Raw genomic sequence first — 22325 nt, forward strand, 5'->3', positions numbered from 1 at the left:
TCGTCCGTCTGAACGGGGCCCGTAGCTATCCGTGGTACGGAAATTTGAGGGTAAGAATCCACCCATTTTTTCACCATATAGCATTGTGATATATAACGACTTATGGTTGGTAGCTTAGCTGATTGGAGAATATAGAGTTTATTGATAACATGAAGGTAATTTATATTTTAGTTTTTATTGGTTCACTATATAGTACTGTGAATAGCTCAGATGTGTAGTCATTTCTGTGACCAGTCACTAGCAAATCACCCAGTTATTTCAATGCTAAATTCGCCTAGTTATTTCAATGCTAAATTCTCCTGTTTGATTTGTACTAAGTGCCTCGGTGAATGTGTATGCTCTGACTTCAACGTAACTATTTCTGTAGCAGTTACAAGCGAATCACTCAGCCATTTTAATGCTAAATTCTATGCTAATCCCATTATCAAGGGGTGCCTCTGCGGATGTGTATGCCTTAATTTAGCTATTTCAATGCTAAATTCTATGTTAATTCCTTTTAACAATGGGTGCCTCTGCGGATGTGTATGCTTTAACTTTTAACATAGCTATTTCTGTGACCAGTCACAAGCTAATCATTCAGCCATTTCAATGCTAAATTTTATGCTAATTCCTTCGTCAAGGCTCTTTGTTCCTCTCACACAGCTTAAAAGCCGTGATCTGAACGTGGCTCTCTCACTCCAGCGCTGTCCTACCAGACAGTCTCGCCCCCTTCACCTGATGAAGGCCGCTTGTGTTGTGGCCGAAACGTCGTGAGAATATTATTGTGTTATTTTATTTTATCAATTTATTATTTTATTCTCATTCTACGTGACTTTACCGAAAGAACCAAAGAAGATAGATGGACTAGTCCTTCTAAATAAACTGCCAAATCGCTACGCACGGCGCTAACGTTTTTATAAATAAATAAATACACCGTTTTAAAAAAAAAATGTATGCAAACCGACACACCTGATGACGACCGTTTGTGTTATGGTCGAAACGTCGTGAGAATTTTTATTGTTTTATATATATTTTATTATTTTATTGTTTCCCTTCAACGTGACTTTACCAAAAGAACTAAGAATATGAATTACTCCAGTCACGAAAGCTTTAAATCAAAATGGATTTCTCTGTTAGATGCAGTCATTTGATGCCACTATTTGTGATATCTCAGGGAACACGATGTGACAAATCAAGCATACCAGCTTATATGGAAGAATGTCTCAATTCCAGCTCTCAAATCAACAGATAGACACGATGCTTATATAAATAACCACATTGTACAGCTTACCGACCTGCCAAGGAGTTAACCAGTTCTTTCGATGTCCTCTAGTACACAGGTAACTATAGGCTACAACAGGTGTTTCGTAAAGCCAGTAGATACACCTTTCTGCGGCCCACTTTTCAACTCCCACAAAATCAGCAGCCTGCAATACAATGCAGCGATACGGTCCAATTAACACTTCAATGGCGACTAATGGGAGATGCGAATGGACCGTGGAAGACTGGCCCACAAACTTCAGTTTGAGAATGCAGAGGACTAGAGGGAAAAATGCCAAGGAAATCCCAATCGGATACCCCCCCCCCCAATTTCTCTCTACGAAGAGTTGACGGCGGGGATTTGAGAGGCGGCAGCAGCAGCAGCAGATGGTGGCCGTACGCTTGTGGCAGCGAAGCCCCGAGTAGCCGTCCCTGCAGGTGCACACGCCAGGGAGCCGCGCAGCGCCCGCCGTTGACGCAGCCATCTCGGCACAGCGCTGTTCGGGGGGCATCGCCAGAGGCGCACGGGAGGAGGAGCCTTTAGCCGTCGGCAGAATCCTTGCATCGGGTAGAGCTGCCCCAGACATCGTCGTCGTCGTTGTCGTCGGCCGCCAAGTGATCGGAGTGGCGATGATGACGCATTGGCGAATGTTCGTGCGTGTGTATGTGGTCACAACGGTGACTTCCTGGGCCTCAATTATGTCGGCGCAGACTTAAATGAGTACCTGGTGTGCTGTGGATACAACGTCAGCATTGGGGCGACAAAAGCGGCTTTGGGGCCGTCCATAAATGACGTCACGCGATTTTGGACGATTTTTGACCCCCCCCCCCTCGTCATTGTCACAAATGTCTGACCCCCCCCCCCCAAAAAAAAAGATAAAACATCTTCTTTGGTCTGGTAGGACAGCACTCCAGCGCTGTCCTACCAGACAGTCTCGTCCCTTCACCTGATGAAGGCCGCTTGTGTTGTGGCCGAAACGTCGTGAGAATATTATTGTGTTATTTTATTTTATCAATTTATTATTTTATTCTCATTCTACGTGACTTTACCGAAAGAACCAAAGAAGATGAATCATTGCAGTCACGAAAGCTTTAAATCGAAAGATAAAACATGCTTCAAATCGCTTTAAACTATTGTCATTGTAGTGCGTATTTATTGTGCCGCTGCACTCTGATGTTGTAGGAGAAAACATTTATTAACAAGTCTATTTAATTAAGTGGAACGTGTTGTCTATATTTATTTAAAGTTGCGCATTTTGATGTGACGTCACATTTATCACCCCCCCCCCCCTCGTCACGCATCGTCACAAATGTCTGACACCCCCCCCCCCCAGGTGCGTGACGTCATTTATGGACGGCCCCTTTGGCGTGGTGTTGGCCACACCACCTACTCGATACAAGACGTACACAAGCTGAAGAATCAGACTGGCGAACGAGAGGCACAATTGAAATAAATACATCGTGACACGGTTGGCATAGATGAGGTGAGAAGGAAAGGAGAGCACCTCATACCTCTGAAGAGTGGCATAACCTTTCCTATCATAGGGGCACAGCTGACAGTAATTCTAGAGGAATGGGATTATATTATTGCTGTCTCTGAGAATCGCGCTTCGTGTTTGATCGCTCTCATCGGATAGGGCGACCTGAAAAACTGGCGGTGTACTTTCGGGTTACCAGAGCACAGAATGCAAGCTCACATTCACTCGGGTAAGATGGGCTGCAAGCACAGTGGCCAGATGTTAACTATCTCGCCTGGTATACAGGAGGTCGTTGGTTCGATCTCGACTGATGCCTGCTGCTGTATATTTGGATGTTCTCCCCTTGATCGTGTGGCTTTTTCTCCGAGTCCTCCGGTTTTTCCCTCCCAATTCAGAAGCATGCGTTTGGAGTATTTGGCTGCTAGAAATTTTCACACGATAAGCCACTTCGTTGAGCTATAATTTGTGGCCAGGTCGCTTCTAAAAAAAAAGAGCTTTATAGCTCAGTGGGCCCCGGTAAAATAAAAAATAGTTTTAATTTAGTATGAGAACGCAACATTCTCGTCGGCAATGGCATAAGACAGGAGGCGGCAGTGTATACGTGGTGCATCTGCATTCGAGGCTTAGCCAATTTTCACAGCCTCAGATCAATCCACTGCTGGATGATGCCTTTCCCCATATTATATGGGTTGCTTCACCATACTGCACCACACTGGTCAATGCGGTTTGTTTGAAGGGGTCCAGATATCACTTCCAATTCATGTTATAGTCATTCCCTGTAATCGAACTTACAGTGAGGGAAAAAAGTATTTGATCCCCTGCTGATTTTGTACGTTTGCCCACTGACAAAGAAATGATCAGTCTAAAATTTTCATGGTAGGTTTATTTGAACAGTGAGAGACAGAATAACAACAACAAAAATCCAGAAAAACGCATGTCAAAAATGTTATAAATTGATTTGCATTTTAATGAGGGAAATAAGTATTTGACCCCTCTGCAAAACATGACTTAGTACTTGGTGGCAAAACCCAGGAGTGTCCCACTTTTGTAGAGGAAACCTTTACAGCAAAATCATCAAACACCCACCACCCCCACCACACTACCGTTCCCAAAGTCCGCCGAGTGGAAGGTCATGGCAACGCAAGAAAGTCGACTGATCTTTCACGAGGCCAGGACTCCCCACGCCCGTGTCTGAGGGTTCTAAGGTCAACTGTAGTTTAGATTAACAAAAATATCTGAATGCAACTGCAACTCACAAAATAACAAAATTAACCCAGAATGCACCAAATCTCGTCAGATCTTTGAAGCTCAACCGGGGAAGAGCCTGGGTTTAGTGCTTAATTTGAAGACTGTCTGGGAAAAGCAGACGTTTTATGCCTTGCGCTGCAAGTTGGCCAACAGATGTCGGTGTACGGTGACGCTTTTTATATTCTTGGTTCTTTCTGTAAAGTCACGTAGCAGGGAAACAATAAAATAATAAAAATATAAAACATCTATGCAGTTGTCGAGTGTTACCCCCCCCACCACCTTTCGTATGCACAGGTAATCTCCGAGTTACTCCGGTTTCCTCTCACGAGCCAAACAAGCTACAAAGGAATTGGTCGAACATCTGAACGCTGGAACTTCATGAATACAAAATCTCAGAAACAGTCAGGATTTCCTGAGTAAATGAACGGGAAAAAAATATTCTGACAGTATTATTATTATTATCACCCACGGATGCGCATGTGAATGCCGTTTTGTCAACAGCGCTGGATGCAGCAACAATACGTTCCTAACCTGAAGCTACGAAAAACCTCCCCTATGCATTAAGTGCCTGGCATGAGCAATTCACATTTTTCAGATTCCGTATTCAAAGATCGCACGTGTCCAAAACCAACGGCGCCACGTTCAAGTTGAAACCGGTTCCTTGCGAAGCCTCGGGAGGTACCGGTGGGGCGAGTGGGAGGACGTGTCTCACGGTGGGCCCCCCCCGACCCCAAACTCCCCCTTCTCTCTCCTCGCCGTCCGTCTCGATTTCCACCGCGGTTCTAGTTTCTGTACCGTGCCGCAATATCGGACCACAGCCTCTGCATGTCCTCCAGGCCCCTGGTCCAGAGCTCGCGTAGCTTCACCCAGCCGGTGCGCGCCGTTATCAGCAGGTAGTCGGCGTTCTGCGGGTATCGCAGGATCGTGTAGCGGGCCATGACCAGCGACTGGCAGAACCTGCGGGGAAAAGTAGACCATGTTGTTGTTGTCGCCGTTGCTGTCGTGACGGTTAATATCGTTTGTTATTCAAGAGGGTTTTTGCTGCCGACTTGTTGATCGGCTGGGATTTTAGCGTCCAGGAATTGCAGCCATAGTTGGATCAAGTCTCGTGGTCAGCAGCAGAAGTGCCAGCAGAAGGAAAGTCGCTGTCTTCATCTTCCTCGTCTCCAGCAGCAGCAGCAGTGTGATCAGCAACATGATCGTAAACAACATCGCTATGAGTGTCTTTTCTATAATCATCATCACCGTCATCAGCAGCATCCGTAAAAGTGCTGTTAGCAACATCATGGTAATCAGCATTATTATGTCTTAACTGTTACTGATCCCCCCCGTTCACCAACACACATTAACCAGCATGGTGAAGTATGGTCAACTACCGCGCCGATCGACATGGCATTGGCAAGACCTTCATTCATCATTGGTCTGATGAAGAGCTTTAAATAAATAATAAAGCACGTTTCGATTTAAAGCTTTCGTGACTGCAATGATTCATCTTCTTTGGACTGTCCTACCAGACAGTCTCGTCCCTTCACCTGATGAAGGCCGCTTGTGTTGTGGCCGAAACGTCGTGAGAATATTATTGTTATTTTATCAATTTATTATTTTATTCTCATTCTACGTGACTTTACCGAAAGAACCAAAGAAGATGAATCATTGCAGTCACGAAAGCTTTAAATCGAAAGATAAAACATGCTTCAAATCGCTTTAAACTATTGTCATTGTAGTGCGTATTTATTGTGCCGCTGCACTCTGATGTTGTAGGAGAAAACATTTATTAACAAGTCTATTTAATTAAGTGGAACGTGTTGTCTATATTTATTTAAAGTTGCGCATTTTGATGTGACGTCACATTTATCACCCCCCCCCCCCTCGTCACGCATCGTCACAAATGTCTGACACCCCCCCCCCCCAGGTGCGTGACGTCATTTATGGACGGCCCCTTTGGCGTGGTGTTGGCCACACCACCTACTCGATACAAGACGTACACAAGCTGAAGAATCAGACTGGCGAACGAGAGGCACAATTGAAATAAATACATCGTGACACGGTTGGCATAGATGAGGTGAGAAGGAAAGGAGAGCACCTCATACCTCTGAAGAGTGGCATAACCTTTCCTATCATAGGGGCACAGCTGACAGTAATTCTAGAGGAATGGGATTATATTATTGCTGTCTCTGAGAATCGCGCTTCGTGTTTGATCGCTCTCATCGGATAGGGCGACCTGAAAAACTGGCGGTGTACTTTCGGGTTACCAGAGCACAGAATGCAAGCTCACATTCACTCGGGTAAGATGGGCTGCAAGCACAGTGGCCAGATGTTAACTATCTCGCCTGGTATACAGGAGGTCGTTGGTTCGATCTCGACTGATGCCTGCTGCTGTATATTTGGATGTTCTCCCCTTGATCGTGTGGCTTTTTCTCCGAGTCCTCCGGTTTTTCCCTCCCAATTCAGAAGCATGCGTTTGGAGTATTTGGCTGCTAGAAATTTTCACACGATAAGCCACTTCGTTGAGCTATAATTTGTGGCCAGGTCGCTTCTAAAAAAAAAGAGCTTTATAGCTCAGTGGGCCCCGGTAAAATAAAAAATAGTTTTAATTTAGTATGAGAACGCAACATTCTCGTCGGCAATGGCATAAGACAGGAGGCGGCAGTGTATACGTGGTGCATCTGCATTCGAGGCTTAGCCAATTTTCACAGCCTCAGATCAATCCACTGCTGGATGATGCCTTTCCCCATATTATATGGGTTGCTTCACCATACTGCACCACACTGGTCAATGCGGTTTGTTTGAAGGGGTCCAGATATCACTTCCAATTCATGTTATAGTCATTCCCTGTAATCGAACTTACAGTGAGGGAAAAAAGTATTTGATCCCCTGCTGATTTTGTACGTTTGCCCACTGACAAAGAAATGATCAGTCTAAAATTTTCATGGTAGGTTTATTTGAACAGTGAGAGACAGAATAACAACAACAAAAATCCAGAAAAACGCATGTCAAAAATGTTATAAATTGATTTGCATTTTAATGAGGGAAATAAGTATTTGACCCCTCTGCAAAACATGACTTAGTACTTGGTGGCAAAACCCAGGAGTGTCCCACTTTTGTAGAGGAAACCTTTACAGCAAAATCATCAAACACCCACCACCCCCACCACACTACCGTTCCCAAAGTCCGCCGAGTGGAAGGTCATGGCAACGCAAGAAAGTCGACTGATCTTTCACGAGGCCAGGACTCCCCACGCCCGTGTCTGAGGGTTCTAAGGTCAACTGTAGTTTAGATTAACAAAAATATCTGAATGCAACTGCAACTCACAAAATAACAAAATTAACCCAGAATGCACCAAATCTCGTCAGATCTTTGAAGCTCAACCGGGGAAGAGCCTGGGTTTAGTGCTTAATTTGAAGACTGTCTGGGAAAAGCAGACGTTTTATGCCTTGCGCTGCAAGTTGGCCAACAGATGTCGGTGTACGGTGACGCTTTTTATATTCTTGGTTCTTTCTGTAAAGTCACGTAGCAGGGAAACAATAAAATAATAAAAATATAAAACATCTATGCAGTTGTCGAGTGTTACCCCCCCCACCACCTTTCGTATGCACAGGTAATCTCCGAGTTACTCCGGTTTCCTCTCACGAGCCAAACAAGCTACAAAGGAATTGGTCGAACATCTGAACGCTGGAACTTCATGAATACAAAATCTCAGAAACAGTCAGGATTTCCTGAGTAAATGAACGGGAAAAAAATATTCTGACAGTATTATTATTATTATCACCCACGGATGCGCATGTGAATGCCGTTTTGTCAACAGCGCTGGATGCAGCAACAATACGTTCCTAACCTGAAGCTACGAAAAACCTCCCCTATGCATTAAGTGCCTGGCATGAGCAATTCACATTTTTCAGATTCCGTATTCAAAGATCGCACGTGTCCAAAACCAACGGCGCCACGTTCAAGTTGAAACCGGTTCCTTGCGAAGCCTCGGGAGGTACCGGTGGGGCGAGTGGGAGGACGTGTCTCACGGTGGGCCCCCCCCGACCCCAAACTCCCCCTTCTCTCTCCTCGCCGTCCGTCTCGATTTCCACCGCGGTTCTAGTTTCTGTACCGTGCCGCAATATCGGACCACAGCCTCTGCATGTCCTCCAGGCCCCTGGTCCAGAGCTCGCGTAGCTTCACCCAGCCGGTGCGCGCCGTTATCAGCAGGTAGTCGGCGTTCTGCGGGTATCGCAGGATCGTGTAGCGGGCCATGACCAGCGACTGGCAGAACCTGCGGGGAAAAGTAGACCATGTTGTTGTTGTCGCCGTTGCTGTCGTGACGGTTAATATCGTTTGTTATTCAAGAGGGTTTTTGCTGCCGACTTGTTGATCGGCTGGGATTTTAGCGTCCAGGAATTGCAGCCATAGTTGGATCAAGTCTCGTGGTCAGCAGCAGAAGTGCCAGCAGAAGGAAAGTCGCTGTCTTCATCTTCCTCGTCTCCAGCAGCAGCAGCAGTGTGATCAGCAACATGATCGTAAACAACATCGCTATGAGTGTCTTTTCTATAATCATCATCACCGTCATCAGCAGCATCCGTAAAAGTGCTGTTAGCAACATCATGGTAATCAGCATTATTATGTCTTAACTGTTACTGATCCCCCCCGTTCACCAACACACATTAACCAGCATGGTGAAGTATGGTCAACTACCGCGCCGATCGACATGGCATTGGCAAGACCTTCATTCATCATTGGTCTGATGAAGAGCTTTAAATAAATAATAAAGCACGTTTCGATTTAAAGCTTTCGTGACTGCAATGATTCATCTTCTTTGGACTGTCCTACCAGACAGTCTCGTCCCTTCACCTGATGAAGGCCGCTTGTGTTGTGGCCGAAACGTCGTGAGAATATTATTGTTATTTTATCAATTTATTATTTTATTCTCATTCTACGTGACTTTACCGAAAGAACCAAAGAAAATAAAGCACTTTTTTTTTGCCGCACAATCATCGAGTTTATCGGATTCTCGCCAGACCTGGATTAATTCTCGTTACGCAACCGCCACAGGTTTTTGAAGCCAACGTTTCCCGATGCGGCCAACGGCGATCCGGGCAGACCCGACCCGAACTGCCCCGGCCCCCCTCCGCTCTTACCTGCACGCCACCAGGAAGTAAACGGCCCTCCTCTCGTCCTCGGTGAGGGCCTGCACGCTCTCGTAGCCGGCCAGGACGTGACCCCCGGCCTCCATCGCCTCGCCGCTCTCCACCATCATGTACATGATGGCTATGGCCAGGTCGTACACGTGGTAGCCGAACATCATCGAGTTGAGGTCCACAATGCCAGAGACGCGGTGCCGCGGCGCTCCCTCCGCCGACTTGGGCCCCTGCTGCTGCTGCTGCTGCTCGCTTCCTGCGGCCACCTCCTGCACCAGGATGTTGTCGTCATTGAAGTCACCATGGATTATGCCTGCGGCGAGGGGGGAAAACGTCGAATTTGATTTCGTCCGTTGTCTTTTATTGTTGACCGTCCTCCCCTCGTCGCCGTCGTCATCGTTCGTGCCCGTGACGTTTTTATTCCGGCTGCACGATTGGGGTTGCGCAAGCCGCGTGTGCGAGTCTAAGAATGGCCCCCGCAGAGTCTCAGTGAATCACCAACTTCTTCTCCTGCCTTCAAAGGCACAGAATTACAATAACCCACCAGCGTCGTACAACCCTGCACGGGGGCGAGATATGGAGCGGTGTGTAGTGGTATGCACACCGCATCACGAGCCCTTGATTCCCGGCCATGGAGAACATCACTGATATCTGAACCAGTCCTGGGATCCTACCTACATCCTCACCGACCAGCATGGTGAAGGTGGCAAAACAACCCCCATGACCCTACACAGCCTGGGAAAGCCTTCGTCCAGATAGTGCATTGACAAAGGGCTGTACATTATTATTAAGAGTATATGTGTAACAAAAACTGTTGAACACAATTTAGCATGCATTGAAAAATGATTTGGTAGTCTGAATGTAATAACCCTGTCATTTGATTTCACCTGTGATCAGTGTCTGTGCGAGTGTTCCCCATTACATGCATGCCTTGTAATGCATCTGTGTATGCTGGGTAAAAGTAATCACGTAAAGCACATTGCAAAGAAAATGCTTGCCACAAATGAATCACAATACCTTGCTGATCTCGTCAAGCAGCATAAACCATCATGCGAACTCGGGTGATCCTCGCAGCGGCTTTTGGCTAACCATCGAACAAACAAAGACGGTCACCGCATCGCGCGCTTTCAGATGCACTTCTGCGGCCGTCTGAAAAGCTCTTCTTTCCGATATTAGGAAGGCACTGGAGCTATGCACTTTTAAACCTAGATTGAACACTAATTTATTTTTGAACTGATTTTTTGTGTTTAGTTTGTTGTCCTTCCCCCGCACCTCCGATTAGCACGGTTGGCTACGTACGGTGCAAAAGAAGTTCAACGTACACACGTACGCGGCACCCGTCGTGGCTTCAAGGCCTCGTCGGTGGCCTGAAGCGCCCCTCGCCCCCTGAGGCATGGAGCTACGTCCCGGGTGAAGCTGCGAGGCGAGCGTACATCTGGTAAACTTGTGCAGGTTGGGTTGGATCTCCTCGCGGAACTTGGCGATGACCTCCCTGACCAGACCCTGGTTGGGGTCGCCGTCCAGAGTGAAGAGGTAGGACTCGAGCAGGTGGGTGTTTGATAGGTTCCAGATGAAATCGTCTCGTTGCAGGGAGTGCAGGAACGGGTGCTCAAACTATGCAGATGTTTAAAAACGAAGGCGGTAAGATGACAAAAAATGCAATACGAGATTAACATAGCATTGGCCAGTTGAGTACACATGTAAGTTAAAGGCAGCAAAACGTCAAGCTAGCAAAGGATAGTCTTCGTTTCAGAAAAGATGTTCTCCTTGACTTATTATTTTCTCTTCGGTTTTTTTCGGTAAAGTCACGTAGGTAAAACTATAAAATAAAAGAATAAATGAAAAAACTACATTTTTTTTCATTCTATCATTTTATAGTTTTACCTACGTGACTTTACCGAAAAAACCAAAGAGTATGAATCCTTGCAGTCACGAAAGCTAAAAATCTAGACTTATTATGCAGCTGAGGGTGGGGCTGCCCAAGTCCTGCGTGCGGCTGGCAAATGTTTGATTGGTATTTGTGAATAACAGGACACTTGAATGGATCTGAGAAGTAGTTTTGTGAGATCACCTTCTGTGGGCCATTCTCTAACCAGAGGTGATGCACAGAATGAGATGTTTTTTTCCATCTCATGACATGGCACCAATTAGCACAACTCATACAGCCCTTATCAAGGCACTGCCGTATTCAGTGTTGGTCATGTAGGGTGTTTGACCATACTTCGCCAAACTGGTCAGTGTAGGTTGGTGAAGGATAGAGGACAAGGGGGGGTGGGGGGGGGGCAGGACTGGTTCAGATATCACTTGCCACGAATGTTAGCCGTGGCCGGAAATAAAACTCAGGTGGCCGGGTTCGTAGCGCAGTGTGCGCACAACTGCGCCACCGCTCCACCCCGACGCTTGGAATAAAATTTGGGGGGGAAACAACAAAAATACGTTGTTCATAATAAAGGTTTATGGGTTAGATCGCGTTTATTTATAAATGTGTCGTAACCCTCCACCACCGGACACGGCCAATCAGCAAAAAAAGTGTCACGTTGACAAAAAGACAAATAATTCACTACTTTAGCCCACCGGTGTGTTGAAGAGTGAATCCACATTTACAGTTTGAGTACGACGTTTCGCTGGTAAATACATCCAGCATCATCGGGCAATTAGCCAGAATGGTAAAGCCCTCGCTTGCTCCCGGTTTTATATAGAGCAGCAGGGTGACGTCATCACTTAACTCATATCAGGTGCAGTGATTAGAGGCGGAGGGGGGGGTATTGTAATTATATAATCGATTAGTAATCAGTCATTGGTAATGATTAGTAATGAGTTGTAGATTAGTAATTCTTTAAATCAAAATGTAATGTGTATTATTTAATAATACGCTTCCAGGCCGCACTAAGCCTGTAGCTGTCAGAGCGATTAAAGTTATTCTTGTTCCTCTCAATTTCAATGGATTCTCTAATTAGTCTTTGCCAGTAATAATTAGTTTTACACACCACTGCAACATTGTCAAAATCAATTGAGTGTCCTTGTTGACAAGCATGTTCTGCCACTGCCGACAGTTGTGTTTGAGATAATTTAATATTTCTCTGATGTTCTTTTAGTCTTACGCTGATGTTACGTCCCGTCTGCCCAATGTAGCAGCTGCCACATAAACAATTAATCCGATATACACCTTCTGTTGATAGTTAGGTAATGCGTCTTTAGTGCAAGATACTAGTTTTTGAATTTTGTGTACTGTACCAAATCTTACTGTAATGTTTTGCTTTTGCAAAACACGGGCTAATTTGTCAGTTACTCCTGAGATATATGGAATTTTTATTGTTTTAACAATCTGGTCGCTTTCAGCAGTATTGCTTTGCAATCGTGATTTGGCATTTAGTGCTCTGTTAATTTGAGCATTATTGTAGCCATTCTGTCGTAGTGCGTCTTTAACGTGTTTAATCTCTCTCACTAGACTCTCACCATCTGACACTGTTTTAGCCCGATGTATGAGCATCTTGATAAGAGAGGATTTCTGAGCTGGATGATGATGTGATTCTGCATTCAGATAGGCATCAGTGTGCATTTGATTTCTGTAAACGCTGTGTTATTTTGTGTTTTGCAAAAGCAAAACATTACAGTAAGATTTGGTACAGTACACAAAATTCAAAAACTAGTATCTTGCACTAAAGACGCATTACCTAACTATCAACAGAAGGTGTATATCGGATTAATTGTTTATGTGGCAGCTGCTACATTGGGCAGACGGGACGTAACATCAGCGTAAGACTAAAAGAACATCAGAGAAATATTAAATTATCTCAAACACAACTGTCGGCAGTGGCAGAACATGCTTGTCAACAAGGACAGTCAAATGATTTTGACAATGTTGCAGTGGTGTGTAAAACTAATTATTACTGGCAAAGACTAATTAGAGAATCCATTGAAATTGAGAGGAACAAGAATAACTTTAATCGCTCTGACAGCTACAGGCTTAGTGCGGCCTGGAAGCGTATTATTAAATAATACACATTACATTTTGATTTAAAGAATTACCAATCTACAACTCATTACTAATCATAACCAATGACTGATTACTAATCGATTATATAATTACAATACCCCCCCCTCCGCCTCTAATCACTGCACCTGATATGAGTTAAGTGATGACGTCACCCTGCTGCTCTATATAAAACCGGGAGCAAGCGAGGGCTTTACCATTCTGGCGAATTGCCCGATGATGCTGGATGTATTTACCAGCGAAACGTCGTACTCAAACTGTAAATGTGGATTCACTCTTCAACACACCGGTGGGCTAAAGTAGTGAATTATTTGTCTTTTTGTCAACGTGACACTTTTTTTGCTGATTGGCCGTGTCCGGTGGTGGAGGGTTACGACACATTTATAAATAAACGCGATCTAACCCAAAAACCTTTATTATGAATAATATTGGTCGCGAAAGCCTACATGTTAAACTGACTAACTTCTATGGGGAGGATACTTTTCTTAAAACCAGAAAATTGGAGAAGCTCCGCATTAAGCGGATGAAATTGATATCTTCACTGGCGTTCCTCAAAAGGTGCAGAGATTCAAAGGTAATACCAAACGCAGTTAAAATAACACATCACATAAAGTCTTCTAAAGCTAACCAAATACTACACAAAGCTAGCGAATTATTATTAATAGAGAGAATACAGCACAATAGGAGTGAATTATCTTACATTTCGGAATCGCTAAAGCAGTTACACTTAGATATAAGCAATAGTGTATCTATGCATTATTGGAATATAATCGATAACATAACACAACAATCGGCTCATAATGTGTTTAAACTAACAAAAACTAACCAAATTAATACATTTTCTAGACTACATAATAAACAAATCCCTACTGAAAACCAAAAATTTAAAAACAAAACCGTACTGAACTTGACTAACACTGTATTAACCGGTGACATGGTCTCTATCCTTTCTAAAGGCCTTAACTTTGCCGTTACCCCACACACAATTCCAGTGGATGAGATAATTGCTGAGGTAGAATCAGCAGTTAGACTCCTTCCACATAATGAGGCAGAGATGACTAGACATGAGATTGCTAAAATAATTGAGAATAGCAAAGTTCCAAAAGTAAATATTAGCTCTAACGAGGCAAAAGCCTTAAGAGAGCTGCGTGTAAACAAGGATATCCAAATCCTAGCAGCTGATAAAGGCCGCACTACTGTAGTGATGTCACGAGCCGATTATGATAATAAAATTAGAAATTTACTAGAGGAAAGTACCTACATTAAAATTAAACGAGATCCAACTAATACTTTAGAACGTAAGACCACTGCAATAATTGCAAATTCATTAATCCCTAAAAATGAGCAATACCAAATTAAGCCAAGGGCCTCAAAACCACCTAGAATCTATGGGCTACCAAAGATTCATAAAATCGGCATCCCATTACGACCCATAGTCAGTACAATTGGCTCTGCCACATATCAATTAGCAAAATATATAACCCAACAAATACAGCCCTACATCGGTAGGACATCTTCATTCATAAAAAAATAAATTCAGAACATCTTGTGAATGTGCTTAAAGATATTAAACTTACTCCTGATGATATTCTGGTAAGTTTTGATGTGATTTCTCTATTCACTAAGGTTCCAGTGGACGAATCGCTTAAATTACTTGATACACTAGTAAAGAATACCGGTTTACCAAAAGATATTCCGAAACTTGCTGGCCATTGTTTAAATAACACTTACTTCTTATGGAGAGGGAATTTCTTTAAACAAAAGGAATGAGCAGCAATGGGTTCTTCTTTATCCCCTGCTACAGCAAATTTGTACATGGAAAACTTTGAAATAAGAGCACTTGCCTCGAGCACATTAAAACCATCCTTTTGGTTTAGATATGTGGGTGACACTTTGGTTGTCTGGCCACATGCTAAAGATACACTGAATGATTTTCTAAATCATCTCAATGCACAAAACCCGGCCATCCAATTCACCATGGAAATGGAGGTGAATAACACACTCCCATTCCTAGATATTTTGCTTGGACATGGCCTAAACGGTAAAATAACACACAGCGTTTACAGAAAGCAAACGCACACTGATACCTATCTGAATGCAGAATCACATCATCATCCAGCTCAGAAATCCTCTCTTATCAAGACGCTCATACATCGGGCTAAAACAGTGTCAGATGGTGAGAGTCTAGTGAGAGAGGTTAACCACGTTAAAGACGCACTATGACAGAATGGCTACAATAATGCTCAAATTAACAGAGCACTGAATGCCAAATCACGATTGCAAAGCAATACTGCTGAAAGCGACCAGATTGTTAAAACAATAAAAAATCCATATATCTCGGGAGTAACTGACAAATTAGCCCGTGTTTTGCAAAAGCAAGATTTGGTACAGTACACAAAATAAAAAAAAACTAGCATCTGGGACTAAAGACGCATTACCTAAATTATCAACAGAAGGTGTATATCGGATTCATTGTTTATGTGGCAGCTGCTACATTGGACAGACGGGACGTAACATCAGCGTAAGACTAAAAGAACATCAGAGAAATATTAAATTATCTCAAACACAACTGTCGGCAGTGGCAGAACATGCTTGTCAACAAGGACACTGAATTGACTTTGACAACGTTGCAGTGGTGTGTAAAACTAATTATTACTGGCAAAGACTAATTTGAGAATCCATTGAAATTGAGAGGAACAAGAATAACTTTAATCGCTCTGACAGCTACAGGCTTAGTGCGGCCTGGAAGCATATTATTAATTAATACACATTACATTTTGATGGAAAGAATTACTAATCTACAACTCATTACTAATCATAACCAATGACTGATTACTAATCGATTATATAATTACAATACCCCCCCCTCCGCCTCTAATCACTGAAGCTGATATGAGTTAAGTGATGACGTCACCCTGCTGCTCTATATAAAACCGGGAGCAAGCGAGGGCTTTACCATTCTGGAGAATTGCCCGATGATGCTGGATGTAATTACCAGTGAAACGTCGTACTCAAACTGTAAATGTGGATTCACTCTTCAACACACCGGTGGGCTAAAGTAGTGAATTATTTGTCTTTTTGTCAACGTGACACTTTTTTTGCTGATTGGCCGTGTCGGGTAGTGGAGGGTTACGACACATTTATAAATAAACGCGATCTAACCCAAAAACCTTTATTATGAATAATATTGGTCTCGAAAGCCTACATGTTAAACCAAAAATACGCCGCTTGAAAACCAGTCATTCGATCACTTGGAAGGACTCTCACGTTGCTAATTATGAACAGCTGCGTACGTTCCGAGCAAGTGGGCTCGTTACGTCACATTACACTTGCTTACCGAGAGAAAAGGCTCGCCGAAACTCAAGAGTTTTTTTTTAAGATTGTCGCAGTAAGGGGTTGGGGAAACTATCGCTCCGCATTTCCCAATGAAGTAATTTGCGAGTTATTTCTTTTTTGGCTTTTTACTTTGGCGAATATTCTCATATTCTTGTTTCTTTCGGTAAAGTCACGTAGAAGGGAAACAATAAAATAAAACAAATATAAACAATAGAATTTTCACGTTTCGACTGCAACACAAGCAATCATCATCAGGCGTGAAAACCACAGCAATAATTTTTTTTTTCAAATTTCCTTGTTGTGGTTTTCACACCTGATGACGATTGCTTGTGTTGCAGTCGAAACGTCGTGAGAATTTTATTGTTTTATATTTTTTATTATTTTATTGTTTCCCCCTCTACGTGGTGACTTTACCGAAAGCAACAAGAATATGAATCCCTGCAGTCTCACGTCACCTGTCAAGAGGCGCTCGTGCGCTCGTACCTGCTGCAGGGCTTGGTGGATGCTCGCTGCCAGCTTGCCCACCTGGTAGTACAGGCTGCCATCCACCAGCACCCTGGACAGCAGCACGCCGGGCAGGTTCGTGAGCAGCCGCACGTTGAACTCCTTCTCTCCTTCGCCGCAGTCTGAGAATTCACAGCAGGAGTCGCCACCGAGGTCAAGAGGTCACCACGGTTAGTGAAATCTCACCGTCGCTTCCTTTTGCTGGAACATAAAAAGCTGTTCGGAAGCTGATATCGGAACCTCCAAGGTCTGGCCAAAGTGTCAACTCACCACTTTGCGCCCTGTGTTCATTACCCACGTGCTATACTACACAGGGTCTCTAATGAATTGCTCAACTGATAGCCAAGGCTACTATTCTTTTTTTAGGAAATTAAGCGACAATTTGCTGCTCAGCATTAAATGGTTAATAACAATAATGAACGTGCCAAGTCCGATATATAACGCACATAAAATTCGTGTAGTCTTTAAAACGCCAATCTCTCAAGCAACTTGAAACGAGTATTTCTGTTCCCCCCCCCCCCCCCAAAAAAAATAGTAAATTGGAGTGATTTTTTTCTCATGACTTTCTTTCACGGTACTATTAACGCAGAAATTAATAACACGAACGCATTCCGAAATTCGCATTCCTATATGGCCTTGTTGTCTAAACCGCTATAGCTAAATAAAGCATTTGAGAGGAATAATACCTCGCCACACCCATGCGTAAGGCATCGGCCAAAGTTGCAACGTGGCATGCAACCCTCGTGCCTTAGCGCACGCTGACCGGAACCGCGGGCAATTCGCCCAGGTTCGGGCCAGAATGGATACGTCAGCACACGAGTCTAGCTGAATTCCCTGGGTTCAGCTTGAGCAAATTACTTAGGAGCAGGGTGAATGGGGGCCCATCTGCATCAGGAGGCGACTTTTATCGCTCGTTCCATCACGTAAATATAAGGGTCAGCGGCTTTCCGTGATCCTTCGCATTCCAAACACGGCGTTGGGCGGTGATGTCAGCTCACGCGATGAACCCCGAGCCTGGGTTTAAAGGAGCGCTGCTAGCCCAGGCATTATAATCAGAATATGTACTTTTACTGGAGGAATCTGATGAGCTATGAAGCACTTTGCTTTACAAATGTTTAGCAGCCCAGTGTTGTCCCAACTACAGCCCGTGGGCCAAGCCCGAACCACCAAAATTAATTCATTCTGGTCTACAGGACAACTATCCCGCCACGCCTTACAGGAACTAATTAAGTACATGTCTCAGTCAGCAATACTCACTTGAAATTACACACGACAACCGTCGCCCCCACGCCCGCCCCCCAACTGAAAAGTTTGACAAGACCCTCCCGATATTCAGTGAGGCTCTGCTGTGAAAACAAGTGTAACGATGATGATTACAATAATAATAATATTAATAGAAGTGATGCGATGCAGGTCGAAGTGGGTGTGGGGGAGAGATAAGCTCTGTATCGACATGTTTGCATTTCTCTAAATCTCTCCTCTTGCGGATAGATCTTTCTCCTATCTCTTCCATATAAATATCATATTTCTGATTAAATCTCTCTCTGAATGAGTTAAATGATGACATGACCCTGCTGCTCTATTTAAGACCAGGAGCAAGTGAGGGCTTCACCATTCTGGCGAATTGCCTGATGATGCTGGATGTAATTACCAGCGAAACGTCGTATTCAAATATTGTAAATGTTGTGGATTCACTCATCACACCGGTGGGCTAAAGTAGTGAACTATTTTGTCTGTTGTCAACGTGACACATTTTTTTACTGTTTGGCTATGTCGGGTGGTGGAGGGTTATGACACATTTATAAATAACGCGATCTCACCCAAAAACCTTTATCATGAATAAATCTCTCTCATATCTCTACAATATATCGCTTGTGACATATCTTTCCCGTCTATGCTTGTTCATGTAATACATGGTTTTGGTTTGACGTGTTCCCCTTGTCAGCCAATCCGGAACTCGATGCAAAGAGTTTGACGTTTGCTTCTCAGGGTCTCGTGGGAAGATAAGCAGAAACAAAAATTACGATTTAGGTTTTGTAAGTATGTTGAAATTCTTTCGCACCATACGTACGTAGCCAACCGTGCTCATCGGAGGTGTGGGGAGGTGGAACACACTGTGCAGTTGGCGAATGGCGGCGTCGGTGAACTGTACAAACATTATATCTACCAACCTGCAGGTCAGTAGATGAGAAAACAGCAAGTGTGCTTCTGATCTCTCACCACAGATGTTATCGTCTCGTCCGTGTGGCTTTGCTGTGAGCAGTCATTCCAGTTTCATCCCACACACCAAACATTGTTTTTTTAATATATATGAAGAATTTACAAAATATCACAATGTGGACCTTGGGCCAGTACCAACAAGCAGTGCGTTACATCCACCAACCTCACAAAAACTAAAAAGTATGATCCTTTTACATCACTTATCGTCAGTGGAGTGCGACCCAGTATTATACCACCGCCTCATGCTCGGATATTGATCGTTGTCTTTGCAAGTATAAACCAATGCTGTGTTCGTATGATTACTATCAGCCTATGACTAAATCACCTGGAATGTGCCCTATCATAAGATCTGAAAGCTAAGCAGGTTGAGCCTGGATTAGGGCTTCTATGGGTGACAATCGTGCATTAAACAGGCATCACAGGCTGCTGCGTGGTGCTATGTTGTGGGGGCCAGAGTTCAGTTGCAGCAAAATCAATTGTACTGCACTGTACATCTATTAAACTTGATTTGTCACTTTCGTGACTGCAGGAATGACTCTTTGGTTTTTTTCAGTAAAGTCACGTAGAAATAAGAAATAATAATAAAATTACATAATAGCATACGACGTTTCGATTGCAACGCAAGCAATCATCATCAGGCATAGAAGAGCTAAATTTAAGAGAGAGAGAGGAAACATAGAACCGCAGATATATATACAGACACCTAAGTAGAAGGGAGTTCACACAGAGACACAAAGAGAGACACAACGTACGGAGCACAGAGAGATAGGGTCTCTGTGCCGAGGCCTTAGCATGTAGGGGGAGACAAAGGGAGATGGAGACGCACATCAAGTAGAACAAGATTTAGTATTATGTACATCTCTTCTCCAATGTCTCTGCTCCCGGGACCCACGCAGGCGCAGCTCACCGATGCTCTCGAGCGACATGATCTTCCCGCTGATGTTGTCCACCACCTCCTGCATGGGAAGCCCCTCTCCCGCAGGAACCTCATCATAGCCATCTGCACCTCGAGCATCTGCGGCCGCTGGCTGTCCCACGTGTTGGTGACCTTGAGCACGAACTGGCGACCGTCGCGCGCCAGCACGCGGTAGTTCTGGTCGACGTAGCTCGCCAGCGGGCTCACCCCCGCCACGCTCACCCCGTAGAGGCGCTCCACCAGCTCCGCCGCGCGGGACTCGCTGAGGCACGGCTTCTCGTGCTCGCGGCCATCGTCCTGCGGCGCGGCTTGCATCGTCTTCAACGGACAAAACGAGGGCAATCAAAAAGCTTTTGGGTTTTGCGAGTGCACGTTGGCGTTCGCTCCATTCGTGCAGCGCAAGGCGCCTCCGATGAGCACGGTTGGCTACGTACGGTGCGAAACAAGCTCAGAGTACACACGAGGCTACACCCTGGAGGCGCTACGCTTCACGGACAGCCCACAGTAGTTGTCGCATTTACAGAGTTGTGCCGACACACGTGGCATACTACTTATTTAAATTACATCTCCGAGATCTTTAGCATCCGACTGTGAAGCAGACAGTGCGCAATATTTACAGTTCATACACCCACAGCGTTAACCGGGGCGGTCGTGGGACTCGTACCACAAACATCTGCAACGCGCTACCGCTTGGCCATGAAGTCAATCGATCGATCAGCGATCAATAAACACGTCTCTTTGCTCGCATCACATTTAATAGCAACACATTTCACCGAACAGAAAAGCACCACTTAAACATGTCAGATATAAGATTCGTAATAACAGAGAATTCTCCTTGTGTATTTCAGTGGAAATACAGCCAGTGCCTGATAAAGTAGCATTACTGTAACTGGAATTATAACAAGAACCATGGGTTTATGCAGCATTGGGGAGCTGCAGCTATGGCCCACCGAGTAAACACCTTGTCCCGTAAGCACAAAATCACGTGTTCAAATTCCACTGGATGTGTAATTGTGTGAATAATAATCAGGGCTTAATCTGTCACTGAATATTTTCCGGGTCGCTGGTGCGAAGTGGAGTGGGCAGCACAGCCCCGGTAGCCACGGCGATAGCGAAAGGTACACACGGGACGTGGTGTGCCGGGTGTCAGCAGGTTTTTCAGAGTCGCTGACACAGGGCAGCCCTGGCCGAAATTATCTCCATACATATGTAAAAGGCAAAGTTGTGATTATGTGTGTCTGTTAAAAATGTTTAGCGTACTTCCCGACATGCAACAAACTTGAAATTTGCCATGTGGGTACTTTCCAGACTGTACACCACGCAAAAAATATTAAAATACACTTTTGTGTTTTTTCTGGGGGGAGGAGGGGGGGGGGGAGCTCAATAATGCATTTTTTTGCACGGCAAGTGAGCTGTGACGTCAAATCTGTCACGTGATCCACGCATGTGGAAGCGTAACGAATTAGTGTAGTGGTTAGCGCACTGCGCTACGAACCCGGCAACCCGAGTTCAATTCCCGCTCACTGCCACCACCGGTGACGATTATTTCAACCGCTCCTGGGCCTCCCCTAGATCGACTCAGCCTAAAACGAGTAATTGCTGTGGTGTGTGAACATCGCCACTGGGGACACAAAGGCGGCCGGGCGTGGTGCTGTCACCCACCCCTTCGTCTGTATATATAAAAGGGAAATTTGTGATTATGTGTGTCTGTTCGAAATGTTTAGCATACTTCCCGACATGCAACAACTTTAAATTTCCCATGTGGGTAGCTTCCAGACTGTAAACAATGCAAAAAGTATAAAATATACTCTTTGGTTCTATTGGGTAAAGTCACGTAGGTGAAAATAAAATAACAAAAAATCACGACGTTTCGGCCACAACACAAGCGGCCTTCATCAGGTGAAGGGACGAGACTGTCTGGAGGACAGCGCTGGAGTGAGAGAAGCCACGCTTAGATCACGACCTTTAAGCTGTGTGAGAAGAAAAACACAAAGCGCCTTGACAAAGGAATTCGCATATAATTTAGCATTGAAATGGCTCATTGAAATAGCTAAGTTAAAGTATACACATCTGCAGAGGTACCCCTTGACAAAGGAATTAGCATAGAATTTAGCATTGAAATAGCTGAGTGATTAGCTTGTAACTGGTCACAGAAATAGCTATGTTAAAGTCAGAGCATATTTCACGTAAACAAAACGTGCCAATTAGTTACTGCTTCAGCACACTGGTGTATTGGATAGTAAACCCAGAACATTTACCATTAGAGT

At 44.5% G+C, this 22325-nt stretch overlaps 1 protein-coding gene across 4 annotated transcripts in view; it reads right to left on the reverse strand.

Moving 5' to 3' along the window:
- Nucleotides 1-6884: 6884 nt before the first annotated feature.
- The window catches only part of LOC142917259 (hydroxylysine kinase-like), a 31663-nt gene continuing 16222 nt past the window's right edge, over nucleotides 6885-22325 (reverse strand). For all 4 annotated transcript variants that reach the window (XM_076061881.1, XM_076061878.1, XM_076061879.1 and 1 more), the window contains 5 exons: nucleotides 20050-20376; nucleotides 16902-17044; nucleotides 10522-10702; nucleotides 9089-9401; nucleotides 6885-8226 (listed from right to left, as the gene is read on the reverse strand). In XM_076061881.1, coding sequence (XP_075917996.1) covers nucleotides 8052-8226; nucleotides 9089-9401; nucleotides 10522-10702; nucleotides 16902-17044; nucleotides 20050-20104 — 867 coding nt within the window. In that variant the 5' untranslated portion in view covers nucleotides 20105-20376 and the 3' untranslated portion in view covers nucleotides 6885-8051. The remainder of the gene's footprint in view (nucleotides 8227-9088; nucleotides 9402-10521; nucleotides 10703-16901; nucleotides 17045-20049; nucleotides 20377-22325) is intronic.

This window comes from Petromyzon marinus, unplaced genomic scaffold (assembly GCF_048934315.1).
Source record: "Petromyzon marinus isolate PM22_M1 ecotype Great Lakes invasive population unplaced genomic scaffold, UKy_Petmar_22M1.pri1.0 PM_G_Scaffold_44, whole genome shotgun sequence".
Lineage (NCBI taxonomy): Eukaryota > Metazoa > Chordata > Hyperoartia > Petromyzontiformes > Petromyzontidae > Petromyzon > Petromyzon marinus.